The sequence below is a fragment of the Cornus florida genome, unplaced genomic scaffold (assembly GCF_030987335.1).
Source record: "Cornus florida cultivar Cherokee Brave unplaced genomic scaffold, ASM3098733v1 CherokeeBrave_3.0.0_Hap2_Chr05, whole genome shotgun sequence".
NCBI classification, from domain to species: Eukaryota; Viridiplantae; Streptophyta; class Magnoliopsida; order Cornales; family Cornaceae; genus Cornus; species Cornus florida.
Genome location: NW_026775575.1, coordinates 74,556,286 through 74,574,234, shown reverse-complemented (window position 1 = coordinate 74,574,234; position 17,949 = coordinate 74,556,286). Strand labels below are relative to the sequence as shown.

At 37.9% G+C, this 17,949-nt stretch overlaps 1 protein-coding gene across 2 annotated transcripts; it reads left to right on the top strand.

Annotated features, from left to right (window-relative positions):
- The first annotated feature begins 1,053 nt into the window (after positions 1 to 1,053).
- On the top strand, positions 1,054 to 15,342 carry LOC132306875 (ribosome biogenesis protein BOP1 homolog). 2 transcript variants are annotated; one of them, XM_059804456.1, is made up of 18 exons: positions 1,054 to 1,386; positions 1,583 to 1,658; positions 1,826 to 1,947; positions 2,215 to 2,369; positions 3,103 to 3,220; positions 9,041 to 9,142; positions 9,374 to 9,533; positions 9,649 to 9,757; positions 9,884 to 9,986; positions 10,125 to 10,275; positions 10,374 to 10,506; positions 10,658 to 10,755; positions 10,870 to 10,940; positions 11,042 to 11,102; positions 12,177 to 12,404; positions 12,564 to 12,648; positions 13,091 to 13,269; positions 14,924 to 15,342. In XM_059804456.1, the coding sequence occupies exons 1-18, from the start codon at positions 1,282 to 1,284 to the stop codon at positions 15,007 to 15,009; spliced, it is 2,142 nt and encodes a 713-aa protein (XP_059660439.1). In that variant the 5' UTR covers positions 1,054 to 1,281; the 3' UTR covers positions 15,010 to 15,342. The 2 variants fall into 2 exon arrangements, with proteins under 2 accessions (XP_059660439.1, XP_059660438.1); XM_059804455.1 differs by having other exon boundaries at positions 1,056 to 1,386; positions 1,583 to 1,651; positions 1,810 to 1,947.
- The last annotated feature ends 2,607 nt before the right edge of the window (positions 15,343 to 17,949 follow it).

Sequence of the window (17,949 nt, the reverse complement as noted above, 5' to 3'; positions counted from 1 at the left end):
ATAAAATGATAGTATTCCCAGCTTCTCATAAAGAAATCCCCCAAATGGAGTCAATATTGCAAACCCATGTACACGAAATATTAGCCAGCTGGTGATGCCAATGATTCCTTCCCCAATCAAATCGGCGGAGTATGAGATCGAGCTGTGAGAAAGATAAGAAGAAAGAGAAAAAAATGGTGAGAAAGATCAAGGTTTGGTAGGCAACGTCGGTCCAAAGACCAAACCAAGCCTTGCTTACATCATGTTCAACATAATCATCAATGGACTTCTCATCTTCCTTAAACACATCAATAACAACCTCTTTGATCTAGTGGGTAGTCTTTTTCGCTTCCCTCACGCTCCCTGTGCATCTGCTTCGTCTTCCCTCTTAAACTCTGTGCCTTCTCCGCCGTTTTGCTCTTCCTTCTTTCGCGTTGTAGATCACCGACCCTACCGCATCTTCAGTTTGAAAATGGCATTTTTGTTTTAAAAAAAATCGAGGTTATTGTTTCTCTGTTTATTTTTCTTTTGTACTCTATTTCTTGGGTCCATGGGCTTTGCAACACATATAGGATGAATTTGGGGATGATTGTGAGGTGGAGGGACTTGTTGCAATAGATGGTACCAAGGGCATGATCGTCATATAAGAATAGTTTTATTATTGTATTAAAATAATTAGGTCAAATGTAATGTTCTTTGGTAAAATGGAATATGAATTGAGACCCATTTTAAGGGAGGTAAATGATATTTATAAAAATTGAGGGGAGCTCTTTGAACTTTTAGCTAACTAGAAATGAGGTGAATGTAAGTTAAAAAAGGCCCAAAAAAAAAAAAAAAAAGAAAAAAAGAAAAGATAAGAAACCCTAATTTGTACTCATCTTCTTCACAAGTGTATAAATGAATGAATCAAATTTTTAAAAAGATATTGATTTCCATTTGTTTCTACATAAAATATTTATTTTATTTTACGAATATGTAAAATAATTTATAAAAATTTTATTTTTTAATAACTATATTACGATAACAAAACAAAAAAAAAAATACTTCGTGAAAAACATTTTGCATCCATTTGTTTGGATCCTGAATCAAAAATTGGATCAACATCAAAATTATACTTATATTTGTGTATTTTTTTACACTTTTCCTCTCTCTGTCCAAGACGTTTAAACTCTAAACCCTAGAGGGTACCGCTCGTATCTTCTTGTTCTAGGGTTTAGAGTTGGTGTTATATAGAGAGGAGAGGAAAGGAGAGAGAAGTGGGTGAAGAGCGACTGTTTCGAAGAAGACTTCTGAGAGAGAGAGATGAAACAGAGGAAGGAAGAAGAGGCTTGGAACAAGAAGGTAGAAGAAGAAGACGATGAGCATCAAGTTGAACCAGCCGCCATCGATTCCGATCCCGAGAGTGAGGTACTTAGCCGTCTCTGTATATACTGATAATGCCCTAAATACTTTTCTGTAGTTTGTATGTTCTGATTAATTCGACTTCAATTGGGCAAATTTTTTTTTTGTTTGTTATTGGCAGCATATTTGTTGGTATATTGGAATCATTAGCTCATATATGCATAAATTTGGGTTCTTGATGATTGAGGTTCTTTGTGTATAGGTTTTCAGCGAGGATGATGACTCATTGAGTGAATCTGGATCAGGGTTGAGTGAATCCTCCGAAAATGAGGTACATGGTAATCACCAAATTTTACAGGAAAACAGCAAATTTAAATGTGTTATGTTCTAATATTATTAAAATTCAGTTTAACCTTCAACTATTTTTAGCTTAAAGATTTTTTGGGTCTTTGGCTGTAATTTTATTAACCTCGAGCATTATTCTGACAGGAGACTCTTATCTCAGGTGACGACGGTTTCAGTGATGATGGTGGTGATGACAGCGATAATGGTCAACAAAGTGAAGGTGAAGGTGAAGGTGATGAAGTCCATGAAGGAGTTGAAGAGAGTGATTCATCTGAAGATGAGGTCTGTTGTTTATTTGCATCTCTTGGGGAATATAAATGTAATTTAGTTTTACAATATGGCATTCAAACTTCTGCTTTCCCCCTAAAATACCATGCTTTTTGGAAGAGAAAAACAATGCAAACCAAATGTGTTGTTTTTCTTTCTAATCACATTCTTGAGACATGCTCATGCCCTGAATTCTAATGGGGTATCGTCACATGATCATATAGAGTGTTTTTTTTTTTTAAAAAAAAAAAAATCTTTATTCTAATTATGTTTTTCAAATAGGTTGCTCCTCGAAATACAGTTGGTGATGTTCCTTTAGAGTGGTACAAGGACGAGGAACACATTGGATATGACATTACTGGAAAGAAGATTAAGAAAAAGGAGAGACAAGATAAACTGGACTCCTTTCTAGCCAGTACTGATGATTCAAAAAATTGGTGAGTTTTCAACTGTAATGATGATTTTTTCATGCAAGATTTACTTTGTCTCTGTTCATTGTAAATAATGTCCAGTAACTTGTCTCCATTAATTTTCTTTGAGTTGTTGAGGTCATACCAACTCCTCAAAGGCAACATATGTCAAGTAAAATATTGTTGCTTAGGAAAAAAAAATAAAATATTGTTGCTTGGTAGAGGAATGCAATTTCAAATGCTATGTTTATGGATTTAGGACAATTCATTCATTCCTTGATGATTTCGTATGCTATTTTTTCAAAAGCTGCAAATGATTCAGTTGCTGCACCTGATTGTTTTTGTTCTTTTTACTTACCAAAAAAATAAACTTGTTTTTGTTGTCTTTTCTCCTTCTGGACTAAATCTGTGACATCTTTGTTTTTTCCATTGGTAAGAAACTCACACACCAATTTGCCCCTATGGGAGCTTGAACCCTCGCCTTCCACTTTGGGAGGCAAAGGAGATACCACTAGGCTACAACTCTGGCAATATGTTGACATCTAAATGTTAAACCCCATAATGTAACTAAAAAATTGGATGATTGTAAGACAATTGAAGGATCAGCATATTGACATTGCTGATTTTTTTATTGTTATTCTGGGACCAAGTTTATATAAAGAGGGACTAAGAGAGATTTCATTTAATACATTGTGGCACTAGTTTCAGAGCCTATGACCTCTTTCAGATATTTGTTTTGGGTTTTGTTTGTTCTATTCAGGCGCAAGATATATGATGAGTATAATGATGAGGAAGTGGAGCTTACAAAAGATGAGATTAAAATTATCCGCAGATTGCAGAAAGGGAAGGCACCACATGCTGACTTTGATCCGTATGCGGTCAGTAATTTCTTTATATATATATATATATGGATAAGCATGGTATTTTATTCCTTAAAAAAACAGAACATACAATTTTAAGAGAGATATCCCCTCTAATAAGGACTATACAGTCCAAAACAAACAAATATAGAATAAAAAGAAAAAATAGGCCAAAACCCACCATAAACAAAAAAGAGGTTCTATCCAAAAACCTAGGATCAAAACCACTAAACATCAAAATACAACAAGACCATAACCAACAAAAACAGACCCTAAATGTAAAAAAACAGAACAAGACTTAAGAATACAAGAATTGGAGTACTAATCTTGATAACAGAACAACTTCCAGCTACAGCACCAAGAAATCCAAACAACAGCCCTGATATTATGAAGAATACACCTTAAAAAAAACACAACAGACCTAGTCAGAGCTAACAGGCCTGCTGCAGAGTAAGAGATGGCACAACATAAGCAAAAGCAATAGATCTTCAAAACAGATTCAGGCAAATCCAAATCCTGCACAATCCTTCTGTTAGAATGATTATCTTCAAGTCTGGCAGAAGAGAATAGCTTCAGTCTAACAGTCTATATCAATTCCTTTTATACTCATTGCAAAAATTCTGGAATTCCTTTCCCTCCAAAGAACATAGATTGAAGCAGCAAGAACCATTTTATTCAAAACTGTTACCAAAGACTTTCCTCTAAGAGTCAAAACAGCCCAGTTCAAAAGAGTACACCAATTACCATTAGGCCAGGGCAGTAAGCTTCTAGCAAGTAGCAACAGCATAATTCCATAGTCTCTTAGTAAAGCAGCATTGGAAGAGCAAGTGATCTATGTCCTCAATGTTTTGCCTGCAGAAAACACAACTAATTCTGGAAATCACCCCCCATCTCACTAATCTGTTCTGAGTTGGCAATTTATTTAAACAGGCAAGCCAACAGATAAAAGAATGCTTGGGAATAGCTCCTTTAAACCAGACAGTCTCATTCCAAGCAACAACATTTTTCTTAGGTCTAATATTTTCCCAAGCAGTTTTAATGGTAAACTGCCCCTTACTGGGTAACAAAATAACTTGATCATTATTTAGGAAGGCTGGAAATCTGAAGGTATGTCATTCCTTAGCTCAACAAGCTCAAGGGTGTTGGTTTGAGGCCACTGCCACTGGTTATTAACTATAATATCAGCCACAGTTGCTTGTTCACCCAAACCTGAGTCAAAGATGACTCTATTACCTATTCTCATCACAATAGGGCCCATAGGGAGCCAATAGTCATTCCATAACCAAGTGTGTGTCCCATTACCCACTTTATGCATAATAAACATTCTAAAGTCAGTTCTAATTTGTAAGATTTTCCTCCAGCTCCAAGAACTACTTTGAGGAATTTTAATAGACCAAAAGTCTCTATTTCTAATGAGATGAACTTTAACCCATTCAGTCCATAGAGATTGAGGCTTCACTTGAACAACTTCCCATAAGTTCTTAGCCATAGCAGCCCTGTTCCAAGCATTCAACTCCATAAGACTCAAACCACCTTCCTTTTTAGGGTAACAAACATCCTCCCAAGCTACTTTAGAACCAGCATTCATTAAAGAACTACCCTTCCACAAGAAATGCATTAAAACTGAATTTCTATCTTTAAGAACAGCCTTATTATTATTTTTTTTGATAAGTAATAATAAATTAAAAAAGGCGTTCAATAGGGGAACTCGTCCCATAGACATAAAAGAAACTGGGGTCTAAGGTCCCAAAGAATCCAAAAAAGAAATTAAATCAACAGAAGAGGAACACGAACTTCTGTTCACATTACTAAATAGAGAACGAATAATAAAAAGTTTCAGAGTCGCTGTAGACGACTCCTTCCCTTCAAACATTCTACTATTTCTTGCCATGTTAAAGGAAGCTCTTGCTCCTCATCCATAGACATTGTTGATCTATTGGACTCCATGAGTCCTTAGGTCTTTCTTTCGTTTTGTATCCGGGACGCGTTCCCCTTTTGAACGCTTTTTAATCGATTATTACTTATCAAAAAAAAAAAAAAAACTTTAAGAACAGCCTTAGGAAGAATGAAATGAGATGCCCAAAGCACTTGCATATAAAATAATACTGAATATATTAATTGTAACCTGCCAGCAAAAGACAAATACTGATTTGTCCAGGATTGAACTTTAGAGGTAATTCTATCCACCATGCTTTTAGAATCCACAGCTTTAAGTCTTGTAGACAGCAAAGGAACACCAGGCTATTTAACAGGCAACCTTCCCTCTTGGGAATTTATCCTTTGAAGAATCTGCTGCATCAAATCTATTGGAAGACCTGCTGCAAACATTTGACTTTTCAGAGGATCAGGACTTAAACCAGCCAGAGAACTAAATTCGTTCAAAGCTCTAGACAAAATCTCAACTGACTTCAAATAACCAGCATAAAACTGAAGCAGGTCATCAGCAAACATAATATGAGACAACTGAGTCTTCCCACATCTCCAATGGTAGGTAAGATCAGAAACTGCAGTTTCTAGTGTCAGAATTCCTGTCAAAATTTCCATGGCCAACACAAGACATAGGGTCCTCCTGTCTCAGGTCTCTAGAAGAAGGAAAATAGCCAGCAAGATGTCACGGGCCTAGAGATTTGGCGCAGCGGCACGGCCCGTGCGGCACCAAGGCGTTGCTTCAGCTCGCGCAAGCGCCCTGGTCAGCCACCACGACCTGCCCTCCCAAGGATACATGCTGACTGGTTTCGGCCTGCCATGGCCTCGTCAGGGGAACGGCTCCAGCTCCCGACCAGTTTGTGCAGGGATGGCCAACTCCCTTCTTCATAGTCAAGTCCAAGACTAGCGACAAGCACCTCGAACTGAACCGAGTCGACCTGCCTGAACTCTGAAGAGGTACCATCCTGTGATCCTGCACGCCCCTTCCCTGGAACCATTCCCAGTCAATGAATTTTCTTAGCCAACCAGCATGCGTATCTTCTATGCTCATGGCGTCGTTAGGAATCGGATCGTGACATTCTCCCCCACCCAAATCCTGCGACGCCCTCGTCGCAGTGCGGCGCTGACTCCGCTGCGTCCAACATTCCAAAGCCTGTCTCCTCCAAGTGGTATGCTCGCCTGCCCACCATCGCTTCCTTGTACAACCCCTGGCTGCACTCGCCCAATGATAGGGTTTCGGGCTAAAGGGACGCCCACTTCTTCGGGACGCAACCCCACGTTATGCCGCCTCCGCGACACCCCGAGCAAACAAGCGCCCTCCGGCTGACTTGATACCCGCCCTTCACAACGGTTTGCACGCCTCTTGAACTTGCAAGAACTTTGGTGCGCGCGGCCCTCCGGCCATCCGATGCGCGCGGCCCTCCGGCTTAAAGGACGCATCTTCATGGGGAGATGGAGGCTCTCCTCCAACAGCATTGATTACCCACCGACGCTTTTTCAGTGCACCGTCTTCATTCTCAAGACCCCCGGATCGACAAGGGGGCACACCTCTGTGCTTTTCCCCAAGTCCTGCTCTGATACCATTTGTCACGGGCCTAGAGATTTGGCGCAGCGGCACGGCCCGTGCGGCACCAAGGCGTTGCTTCAGCTCGCGCAAGCGCCCTGGTCAGCCACCACGACCTGCCCTCCCAAGGATACATGCTGACTGGTTTCGGCCTGCCATGGCCTCGTCAGGGGAACGGCTCCAGCTCCCGACTAGTTTGTGCAGGGATGGCCAACTCCCTTCTTCATAGTCAAGTCCAAGACTAGCGACAAGCACCTCGAACTGAACCGAGTCGACCTGCCTGAACTCTGAAGAGGTACCATCCTGTGGTCCTGCACGCCCCTTCCCTGGAACCATTCCCAGTCAATGAATGTTCTTAGCCAACCAGCATGCGTATCTTCTATGCTCATGGCGTCGTTAGGAATCGGATCGTGACAAAGAGCACCATTAATATTTAGAGAAAACTGGGCAGTAGAAACACAGGTTTTAATCTATTCAACAATCTTATCTGGGAATTTGAAAGCCTTCAAGGAAGAGAACAAGAACTGCCAAGAAAGTGTGTCATAAGCTTTTCTCAAGTCTATTTTCATTCCTGGCAGGTTTTTTGTCCCTATAACAAATTTCATCAATTCTGAGCAAGAAAAACATTCTCAGAGATTCTTCTCTCAGGGACAAAAGCTACTACTTGATTCAGGCTAATGCACGCAGGCAGCATAACCTTGATTCTGTTATCTATAACTTTTGCAATACATTTATACAAAGTATTACAAACAGAAATAGGTCTAAAGTCACCTACGGAATTTGGATTAGCCAACTGGGAACCAATGTAATGGTTGTAGCATTGAGCTCCTTCAGCAATTTACCAGTTTAAAAAAGGAAAGAATTGCCTTGGTGATATGATTACCAATATGCCAATTTTGCTTAAAGAAGAAAGAATTCAGACCATCAGGTCCAGGAGCTTTATTGTCTTTCAAAGCTAGCATAGTACTTTGAACCTCCTCAGCTATGAAATCCCTAGCGATGTAAGAGCTCTGAAACTCTGAAAAAGGCTTCCCAACAAAAGCATCAAGGTCCTGCATACTTCCAACATTAACAACAGACCCCAAAAGCTGCTTACAATAAGCCAAAAAGGCTTCATTTATCATATTAGGATCATCAAACCTTGTACCATTATCATCAACAATGGAGTGAATTATATTTATATTTTTTCTTTGCTTCACCACTTTATGAAAGAAGCTTGTGTTCAAATCCCCTTCCTCGAGCCACTGAATCATGGATTGCTGTCTAAGCAAAGAGATGAAAAAATGAATTGACCAATAAGAAGTAATTCTTAGAAAGATTTCCAAGTCATATGCTAGCTCTAAGGCTTTTCTACTGCAAATCCGAGCCATCAACGATTGAAATCTCAAAAAATGCTTTCTCTGTTAGGTGGAATTAAAATCGGATATTGGTAAATGAAAGTAAGAAATTCCATTTTCAAGTTAATCCAAGGAGTGTGTTGAAAATTTTCCATCTTTAAATTATCTGGGCCGAATATTTCTCCACCTTTGTTATTGGAAAGATTAATGCAGGGTGCAAAAAATTTCCCTCTATTAATCTTTCCAATTGCACAATTTCAGAAAAACAGGCTTTCTCAACCTTTTTAGCTTCTTCACGGAAAGGGTTCCTATCCACCTGCAACTTAGCTTCAGTAACTTTCCTTCTGGCCACATCCACTCTAGATGAAAGATGCTGAAAATTCATCCTATTCAACAGTTTGAGTCGAGATTTAATAAGCTTCAACCATGAACCACAATAAATATAGGAGTCCCTTAATTTTTTGCTGCCAAGCAATCTCAACAAGACTAAAAAATTGGGGATGATTAACAAGGAAGTGATTAAACCTAAAAGGTTTTTCCTAGCTTCGCAATTAAGTGCAACTTCAAAAGGCTAATGGATTGATCTGAGAATGGGACAGGATCAAACACAGCTTCAGACAAACCAAACTTCTGTAACCAAGCATCATTCACCAAAATCTATTGATTTTGCTAAATAAAGTACCATTAGACCAAGTAAATTGAGCACCACTGTATTTCAAGTCATATAACTCAGTCCTCTGTATTCCTCTGAATACAACTATTGAACTCATTTATACCTCCCAGCCAAACATCAGAATTTGGCACTCTCTCGAGGATACCTAGTAACATTAAAATCCCAAACAACAAACCAAGGCCAAGAATTGAGCGGTCAGTAATTTCCTAACTAATTGGGAAAATTTTCTGTCAATTATGATCATCATTTTTATTTTTATTTTTTTGATCATCCTGTAAAATTAATGCACCTCATTTTCTGCTTGAGAATTTTTGAAGTTCCCTGTGTTTTGATTACAGCCTTACGTTGATTGGTTTGCCTGGGAAGATGCCAAGCATCCTCTTTCAAATGAACCAGAACCAAAGAGACGCTTCATTCCTTCAAAGTGGGAGAGTAAAAAGGTAAATTATGGAAGATATCGCTTGCATAATGGCTTCATAAATTCTAGTTTGGTGTCTTTTTGCTAAGTTATTTCTATATATAATGACATTTTGGAAAGAGATGTTGTTAATTAGTGAATGGGTTGGTAACTCAGCGGTTAGGTCATCAATTACATGGATGACTTTTTTCTGGAGAGACTGATGTGTTGGAACTCTGTGCTGTGGCATGCTTCTGTTGTGGATATACTGCAGGTTATTGAGTATGTAAGGGCAATTCGAAAGGGGTTAATTAAATTTGACAAGCCAAAAGAAGAACCACGATTCTATCACCTGTGGGGAGATGATTCTAGTTCAACAGAAAAGGCGGGGCATGGATTGGCTTATATTCCTGCGCCAAAGCCAAAGTTACCAGGTTTGGGTTTTTGCCCATTTCTTCTGTCTGAGAAAAGTCAAGATTACAAATGTCTTTTTTGTGCTTGTTTTTTTGTAGTAAAAAGATCTGACTTTAATTGATTTTTGGCTTTCAGGCCATGAGGAATCCTACAATCCATCTTTAGAATACATCCCATCACAAGAAGAGATTAATTCTTATCAGCTCATGTTTGAGGAAGACCGACCTAAATTTATCCCAAAAAGGTAATATGCAGTATAATTATAGTTTATTCTAATTTCCTTCTGTTTTTTAGTGGTTGAACATTTTGTGAGGCTAAATCCATGGGAACCACAAACATCTAACATCGTAATTGATTTGTATTTGCTTAGGTTTACGTCTTTAAGAAGTGTCCCGGCATATGATAAAGCTGCGAAAGAATTCTTTGATCGTTGTTTAGACCTATACTTATGCCCTAGAGCCCGCAAAAAACGTGTAAGTTGGACTGCAAATTGTTTCTTCTGGATGTGTTTCTGTTATGCCGGTTCTCATAATTTTTGTAACTTGTTCGTTGCACTTATAATCTAGTGATGATGATTCGCTTTAATGAGAATTCCCTGATATGTGTTCTAGATTAATATTGATCCTGAGTCTTTAAAGCCCAAGCTTCCAAGTCGTAAAGATCTTAAGCCGTACCCGACAACATGTTTCATTGAGTATAGAGGTCATACCAGTGCAGTTGTGTCAATTTCGACAGAGGTTTCTGGCCAGTGGTTTGCTTCTGGTTTGAATGCTACCCCTATATTTACATTGCATCTTTGTTTAATGAAACTTATATGCTGTGGAATGTTGATCTCACTGTTTTCTGTGATATATGCAAAGGTTCAAGTGATGGAACTGTACGCATATGGGAGGTTGAAACTGGAAGGTGTCTCAGAGTCTGGGAGATTGGTGAAGCTGTGAAGTATGTAGCATGGAATCCTTTGCTTGAGCTTCCTATCTTGGCAGTCGCTGCGTAAGTCTGATTGCATTAGTCTGTACTAGTTTGCTTCCCCACCCACCCCCCCCCCCCCCCCCCCCCCCCCCCCCCCCACACACACACACACACACAAAGTCTGCTGATCATGTTGCTTGGATGTGTAAATTAACTGCTACTAATGTTGCAGGGGACAAGATGTGTTTCTTTTGAACACTGGATTGGGGAATGAAGAAGAACAGAAAAGGATTAAAGAACTTTTTCACGTCGAGCCACCTACAGCCCCAGGTAACTCGGGTCGTTGTGAATGTTGACTAAGTCCAACATTGTACATGTATTGGATACTGTTTTGAACATTTCATAATATACACAAAACTTTTATAATATATTCTTTTTGTATAGGTAATAGCACATCTATCTTGAGCTGGGCTAAAGATGACAAGCTCGAGGGAATCAGATTAACACATTTTAAGGTACTGTGACATTATCATTCATTCTGTTGTAGTTCAACTCATCAAATTTAGAAGGCTTTCATACTAAGAATTTGATTGCTTATTTTCCTGGGATCTTGCAGTCTGTGTCATCCGTTGAATGGCATCGAAAAGGAGACTATTTCTCTACAGTAATGCCATCAGATATCCTTCTTCCTGTTGTATTGGTTTTTTCTAATTGTTGAATTGCTGACAGGCATAAGTTATTTGTAACCCCCCCCCCCCCCCCCCCCCCCCGGCGGCCGCGTGTGTTGGCTAGTGTGTGTGCAGATTTCTGGGGAGTTGAGGTTTTTTTTTTTTAATCTAGTCTTATTATTAATATCTTTTTGTGTGTGTGATGGCTTGTGGAATTGAACCCAATTTTAGTAGTATACAGTCTCCCCTCTCTCCTCTCTCTTCCTTCTCCCCCATCCACATTTAATTGTGAAGACCTTTGTTCCTGTCGATTTATTGAAGTGTGACTGGTGATAAGTAAAAAGGCATGCCTTAACCTACTAGGCAAAAAGTAATATGTGTTGATGTTTACATTGTCATTGTCTTGATATTTTAAGGTGGTTCTGTCAAGCACCTTGTGTCTGTCTACTCTCGACAATTTACACTTTGTGTCTGTGTTTACATAGTTTTAACTTCTAATGTTTTCATATTAGAATCGAGTGGAAGAACCCATTTGTTGAAATTTGGGTTATAAAAAGAACTTAATTTATGAGTTGTCTTTGCGCTGTCATGGAAAAAGCAAGGTGATTTGCTCAACTCAACTCAACAAAACAAATCCTTCTACCAACTACTTGGGGTGATTACATGAATCTTATTTTTCCACTCTTCTTTTTTCAAGGTCGCAGTCTCAGTCAAACCACACCACCATATCAACAAAGCCTTACTATGTTAATTTTGGACTTCCCTTTTCCCTAGCATTACCCTTAATGTCGACCATGTCACTGTTCCTAATTTGTGCACTTAGTGATCTTTTCTTTACAATTGTATCCAGCTCCTATACCATATATAATTCTGATGATTAATTTATCTCGGTAGACCTTGTACCAACGTGATACTATGATTAAAATCATTGCATGTAAGAGTAATTGAAAATAAAATTGTACTGCTTTCAGATGCCACGTGCCATGATCTGACCATAGTATCAGACTACTTTTTTTGCTAGTGGCATCTGAAAGCTAGCAATTTACACTTGGTTTATTTGCCCATTCCTTGACTTCCGATTACGTGATTCAAGAGCAATATCAATACACCAGCTTTCAAAGAAAGTTACCCTAAAAAATACGTTCAAGTTGCATGGGCTTCCAGTTTCGTCCTTTTTCCATCCAACTCGTTCGATCTTTTTCATTTCAACGAAGAAGAATGTCCGTGTGTATGATCTGTTGAAGCAGAAACTCATCAAGAAGCTTGAGACTGGGGTCCGTGAGGTCTCCTCCATTGCAATCCATCCTGGTGGTATGTTCTTAATTGCTATTTGTTCATTTTCATTTTTTTATTAACACTCGTTCTTTCATATTGTTACTGTTACTTCAAGTCTTCCATTTGTCTTATCGTATGTGTATGACTATTTTTATGTTAATCTATTAAAATGTCTGAGACGCCCCCTCCAAGCAGGTGATAATGTTATTGTTGGGAGCAGAGAAGGAAAATTGTGTTGGTTTGACATGGATCTTTCATCTCAACCTTACAGAATTCTCAAGTACGTAGTTACTTTATTATTATTTTTGTAAAAATAGATAATAATTTTTTACATCTTTCTCATGACTGTAAAAACTTTGTTTATGCAGTATAAACCAAGAGTTTCTCAAGTACACTTGGTTTATGCAGAGTCTGTATATTTTAAGCAAATTCCATGACTCATGTCACATTAGCTAAAGAATTTGTAATAACTAGCTTTGTGCATGAGCACGTTCCACATGTATGGAGATGTATAGATAAAAAGTTGTGTATACAAAGGTTAAAGCTCTATATTGTGCTGGATGATGGAAAAGTTTTATATAGTTAACCCAAGTTGAAATTCATGTTTCGTTGAGCACCAGCACACTTAGCCCCCAGGCGCATATGTCTCATTTTCCTTTTTATCTTTCTTTTTTACATGTGATAATATATAATTGCTGTGATGTTGTTTTCAAAATCCTCAGATGTCATCCAAAAGATATTACCAATGTGGCTTTCCATCGTTCCTACCCTCTATTTGCTTCATGCTCTGATGATTGCACAGCATACATTTTCCATGGCATGGTTTACTCGGATCTAAACCAGAACCCTCTTATTGTACCTCTGGAAATTCTCCGAGGCCACACAAGTTCAAATGGACGAGGTTAGTGCTTTAAATATCTGCAATTTTTTCTTCTGTGGTTGTGGATGAAATTAAAGTTAGAGGTGGTATGGAACACGATGCTCATTTTATTAGAGAGAAGTTAGTCAGTCTGACTAATTGGCAGCCAGCACGATTTTGAATCAAATATGAGCACTCTTTCCCAGCTGGCTTCCATTTTCTTGGTCACAAACACATGTAGATCCCCAAAGTCAAGTTAGATGACTTGATTGCAGTGTCTCTACAAAAAATTTTCATACCTCTGGAATTCCTTTGTCGTCATTATATATAATTTAAGAGAAGGAAAATTGCCATGCTCTTCCAGATTATGGAGGATGTACTTAAACTTCTTATATTGTTATATATAATATAGAGGGAGTATTATTTGTGGTGTTTTTTATTTTTGTTTTTGTTTTTTGGAGGGGAGGGGGAGTGGGTTGTTCTCCCTGCATGGCTGTGGAGTTTGGGGTTTGGTTGTTCTAACGAGACAGACAAGTCCAACCTGGATCAGTTTGTTTGTTCAGACACCCCCCCCCCCCCCCCCCCCCCCCTTTTTTTTTTTTTTTTGGGTTTCAAATCCATGAGTGTTGGGTGGCCAATTTGAGTAAACAAAGTTGGTCTGGCTGACCTGTTCATAAAAATTATGTCTAAACAAATTTTACATATGTATATATATTTAATGAATTTTTTAGATTATAAAGGTATTATATGTAATTGTATCATACATAACAAAGCAAGATAAACAATTTTTGGATCTCAGTTCAGGTTGTAGTTAAATTTTAAGATGGGCTCATCTATGAAATATGGTTTTAGGTCAAAGGAGTGATGTCCAATCCATACCATTTTGATGCTACTCTGGAATCTATTAATAAGTTGAACGTGGATCTGAGTCTTGAGAGCCACCACTTTGTGCAAATAGTGACATAGTTTATGTTTGCATCTAACTCTCTCTAGAATCCTCGATTAACAGGAATCATAGTGAATAATGACTCTTTAGATGTAGCATTTTGTTGATTGGCTATAACACAATGGAATAAAGATGGAATATAGGTTGCACTCTTGTGAATACTTTATATTTTTGAGTTGTGGCCCAAATTGAAGGCTTGGGTCACGTTGCAACTCGATTTCAATATGATACGATTTTTTTTCCTCATGTTTTTGACCCATTTTGTCTTGAGTTTTCTCGGTTCTTAATCTCTAGGGTATCACAGTATATATAGACAGGTGTTAGGGTTTGTATTGTTTTCAGGTTGAATTGTGAAAATCCCGAAATAGAGTGAGGCAAAATGGTGCATTGGAGGTTATGTTTTGAGAGAATTAGAGTTTGTTTGGTTCAGTTTTTTGAAATAGATAACCGTTTTCAGAGAATTGTAGAAGACAGACATTTTTTTGAAAATAGGCCTTTTTAACTCACAACCAAACAAATTTCTATACAGCTTTCGTTCTTGTGCATATATTTTCTTCTTCACATAGTGAAATGTTTTCATCATCCTCATCCATGGACGTAGGCTGTAAGCCAAACCATGTAAAAAATATCCGTGTTCAATGTATTGCGTGGTTTTTCGTTTTACTTCCTTAGCATATTTCTTGTTTGATTTTGTCCAATATGTTATTGATTCTAAGTTGGTAGTTGTCAATTAATTTATGGCTGTTGCAGGAGTGTTGGACTGTGAGTTCCACCCAAGGCAACCGTGGTTATTCACAGCTGGTGCTGATTCAGTGATCAGGCTTTACTGTCATTGAGAATATTGAAGATGAAGCCATCAGTGCTAACTTATGACGGTTGAAAGAAATTTCAACTTTGTTGGAGGAAGCGAGGACTGAAATATGGATGTCCTCTCGAAAGGAAGGTCGATATTATACACAGGACGGTATTCTTTACATGAATTTTTTTTATTGTCCTGGTCTTGCTTACATGACATCTTCCATTTCAGTATTTAGATGATCATGTTTTTGACTGCCGTGTAACATAATTTGAGTTGGATTCTAAGACGCTACAACTTTTTAGTTTGAAACTCGGATATTCATTGTAATATTAGGAGTATAAAATGACGTCGTTTGATTGCTTATTGAAAATGTGTGTTAAGTTCTAAAAAATTAAACTTCTTACCCGTAACAAATAGGTATATCCCCCTATTCCAAATAAATGTCCTTTTCTTCCTGCTTCATTATACAAGAGCAGTGATTTGCAGTGTCCAAAATCTATATGAACATTTTTTTTTTTTTTAATTTAAAATTTGGTCACCATGTGTCACATTTAAAATATACCAGCCATGGGCCCATTCAACCTTCACAAGTAAGCTACGAAATGATGAGATGGGCCTGATTCTAAAAAGGATGTTGGCTGGCCCAATTCTAAAAATAATATTGAAATTTGAAAATATTACACGGCCTCAACGTTTATTTCTTTGATCTTAATCTCTTGGTGATTGGAAGGTGACTTAGTGTGAAAAGTCAGTTTTGCCTTAATTTTCATAAGGGTAGGGTAAGATTTTCCTATAAGGGAAAGAATAAAATTGTCATTTTGTAAAATTTGGTAAACATGTTTGTCGAAAAGAAAATGCTAGAGGTGTTGAGCCACCAAGTCTCTGGAGAGTTTAAAGTAATAGAGGACAGTTTACTGTAATAGAGGTGTTGAACATACACCAACTCTCACGGAGTTTAAAGTAATAAATGCTGAATGGTTTATTGTATGTAATTTGTTCAAATTTTAGGAGAGCTCAAGTGTAATTTACCGAAAAAAAAAAAAAAAAAAAAAAAACCCCTATTCAAACTTTAGGAGAGGTGGTCACGTGTAATTTACTAAAAAAAAAAAAACCCCGAGTTACGAATGTGTGAGCTCAGTCCTTGGATCATGTGGTCACACGGCGGGGCTCAGACGATCGAAGAGCTGAGCTAGTGTATGATTCGGTCAGAGTCCCAAAGGTATAGTGGGCATATAAATACAGATCAGGCCTAGCTGTGGACCATCATCTACTTACATAGTAGTTTATTTGGAATGCAACCCCAAACGGGCACATCTGGAAGCCTACTATTTTGGGCTGAGCCAGGTGGGGTTGGCAAGAGTACTTCAAGTTTTGTGGTCCAAATTTTGAAATTGCCCCAATTTGGGCCTAGGAAGGTCTATGCACTGCAAAATTTATTATTATTATTATTATTTCTCTCTTTTTTGTCCTGAAATATAATTCATACCCACCATGTCCTATTATTGATGCTATGCATTTCATTTTTGTTCAGATATTTGTTGACCGGGTACATATGGACCCATTTACATGAGATTAAAGTAAAGTTTCCCTGGGGCAGTGAGGCCCAAAGGTTGGTTTGAAAATATTAATGCTGTAATTTGTAGTTCAATTTGAGTAATAATATATATATATATATATATATTCAAAATGCAACTAGTAAACATTGGCCGGATAACTGTATAATCGGTACTTCCGGAATACTTAATATTTTTCGGGTGTGTAGGTCGGTCGTAGGTACAATGGGCTATATATGATATGTTGTAATTCAATGAACAAAAACTAGGGGCAAAAGGAATGTAAAGCTAGGCAATTTCCTATGGGTTTATTCACTGTATTATGTTCAATATTAATTGTATTAAATAGTAACAACTAAACTGATTCCCCAAAATTAATACTAGTAAACTCTAAAAAATTAATATATATATATATATAACCTAGAATGATGCCCCCAAAACCTGGGTAAATAATTAAGAATTAGCAAGTACTAAACTCATTTTTTAAACTAAAACCCTAGCGGCATCATTACAGACTTGCATATATAGTACTAGTACTTCAAAAAGTGCATTGACATCTCAACTTGTTAATATAAATCTCATTGAAAACTTAAACATTGCAACAAAGTTATAAATATATCATTACATATAGAATTATGTTAAACACTCAATATATATATATATATATATAGAGAGAGAGAGAGAGAGAGAGAGAGCGGGGGAGAGAGAGAGGGTGCCATGTGAAGTGAGCATGCATCGATGAGAAGCCCATAGCTTTTGGCAGTTTGGCTACGCTTCCCAAGCAAAGTGGAGAGCACAAACCCCACAAATTCATATCAATTTCAATTCAATTAAGAGAGAGAGAGAGAGAGACCTGCAAAACCTAAAAGACCGTTAAGCATCTCTCTTTTACCATCACTTTCACTTTGTCCTCTTTGGCCCATAAAATAGATAGCCCCCTAAGCTCATCTCATGTCCTAGGAGAATGTACCACAAAAATCCACATACCCTTCGGCAACTCTCTCTCTCTCTCTCTCACACACACACACACAAGTGATGCAACACACATATCTTGTACCAGCTCAGCTAGACCTCCATACCAAAGCCTCATGGCTCTTCCAAGTGCTTTGCTTTCATTCAAACCAAATTTACAATACATATAGCATCACTGCAACTTTCTTGCAGAGAAAGGAGCAGATCTAGGGCTTGCCTTTCCATAAATGGTTTATCAATGTACACTTTACCCAAGATCTTATATATTTGCCCATAAAGTAATGATGTTGAGAGAGACCCTTATCAAATTAATCGAAATTAATAAATCATTGTTTTGTACTCGAAAGAAATTTCACAACCCTAAAGACTTTCTCTTTATCCCACTGATACATAAAGTCGTCACTGTCTAACTTTATCTATTGAACGCGATACATATTGTATAATACTGAAGC

What these genes read in the sequence shown, in the direction of transcription:
- LOC132306875 (XM_059804455.1), top strand. Translation starts at nt 1,282, where the DNA reads ATGAAACAGAGGAAGGAAGAAGAGGCTTGGAACAAGAAGGTAGAAGAA. An exon ending in GTGATTCATCTGAAGATGAG is followed by an intron (nt 1,948 to 2,214) that starts GTCTGTTGTTTA and finishes TTTTTCAAATAG; the next exon opens with GTTGCTCCTCGAAATACAGT. An exon ending in CAAAGTGGGAGAGTAAAAAG is followed by an intron (nt 9,143 to 9,373) that starts GTAAATTATGGA and finishes GATATACTGCAG; the next exon opens with GTTATTGAGTATGTAAGGGC.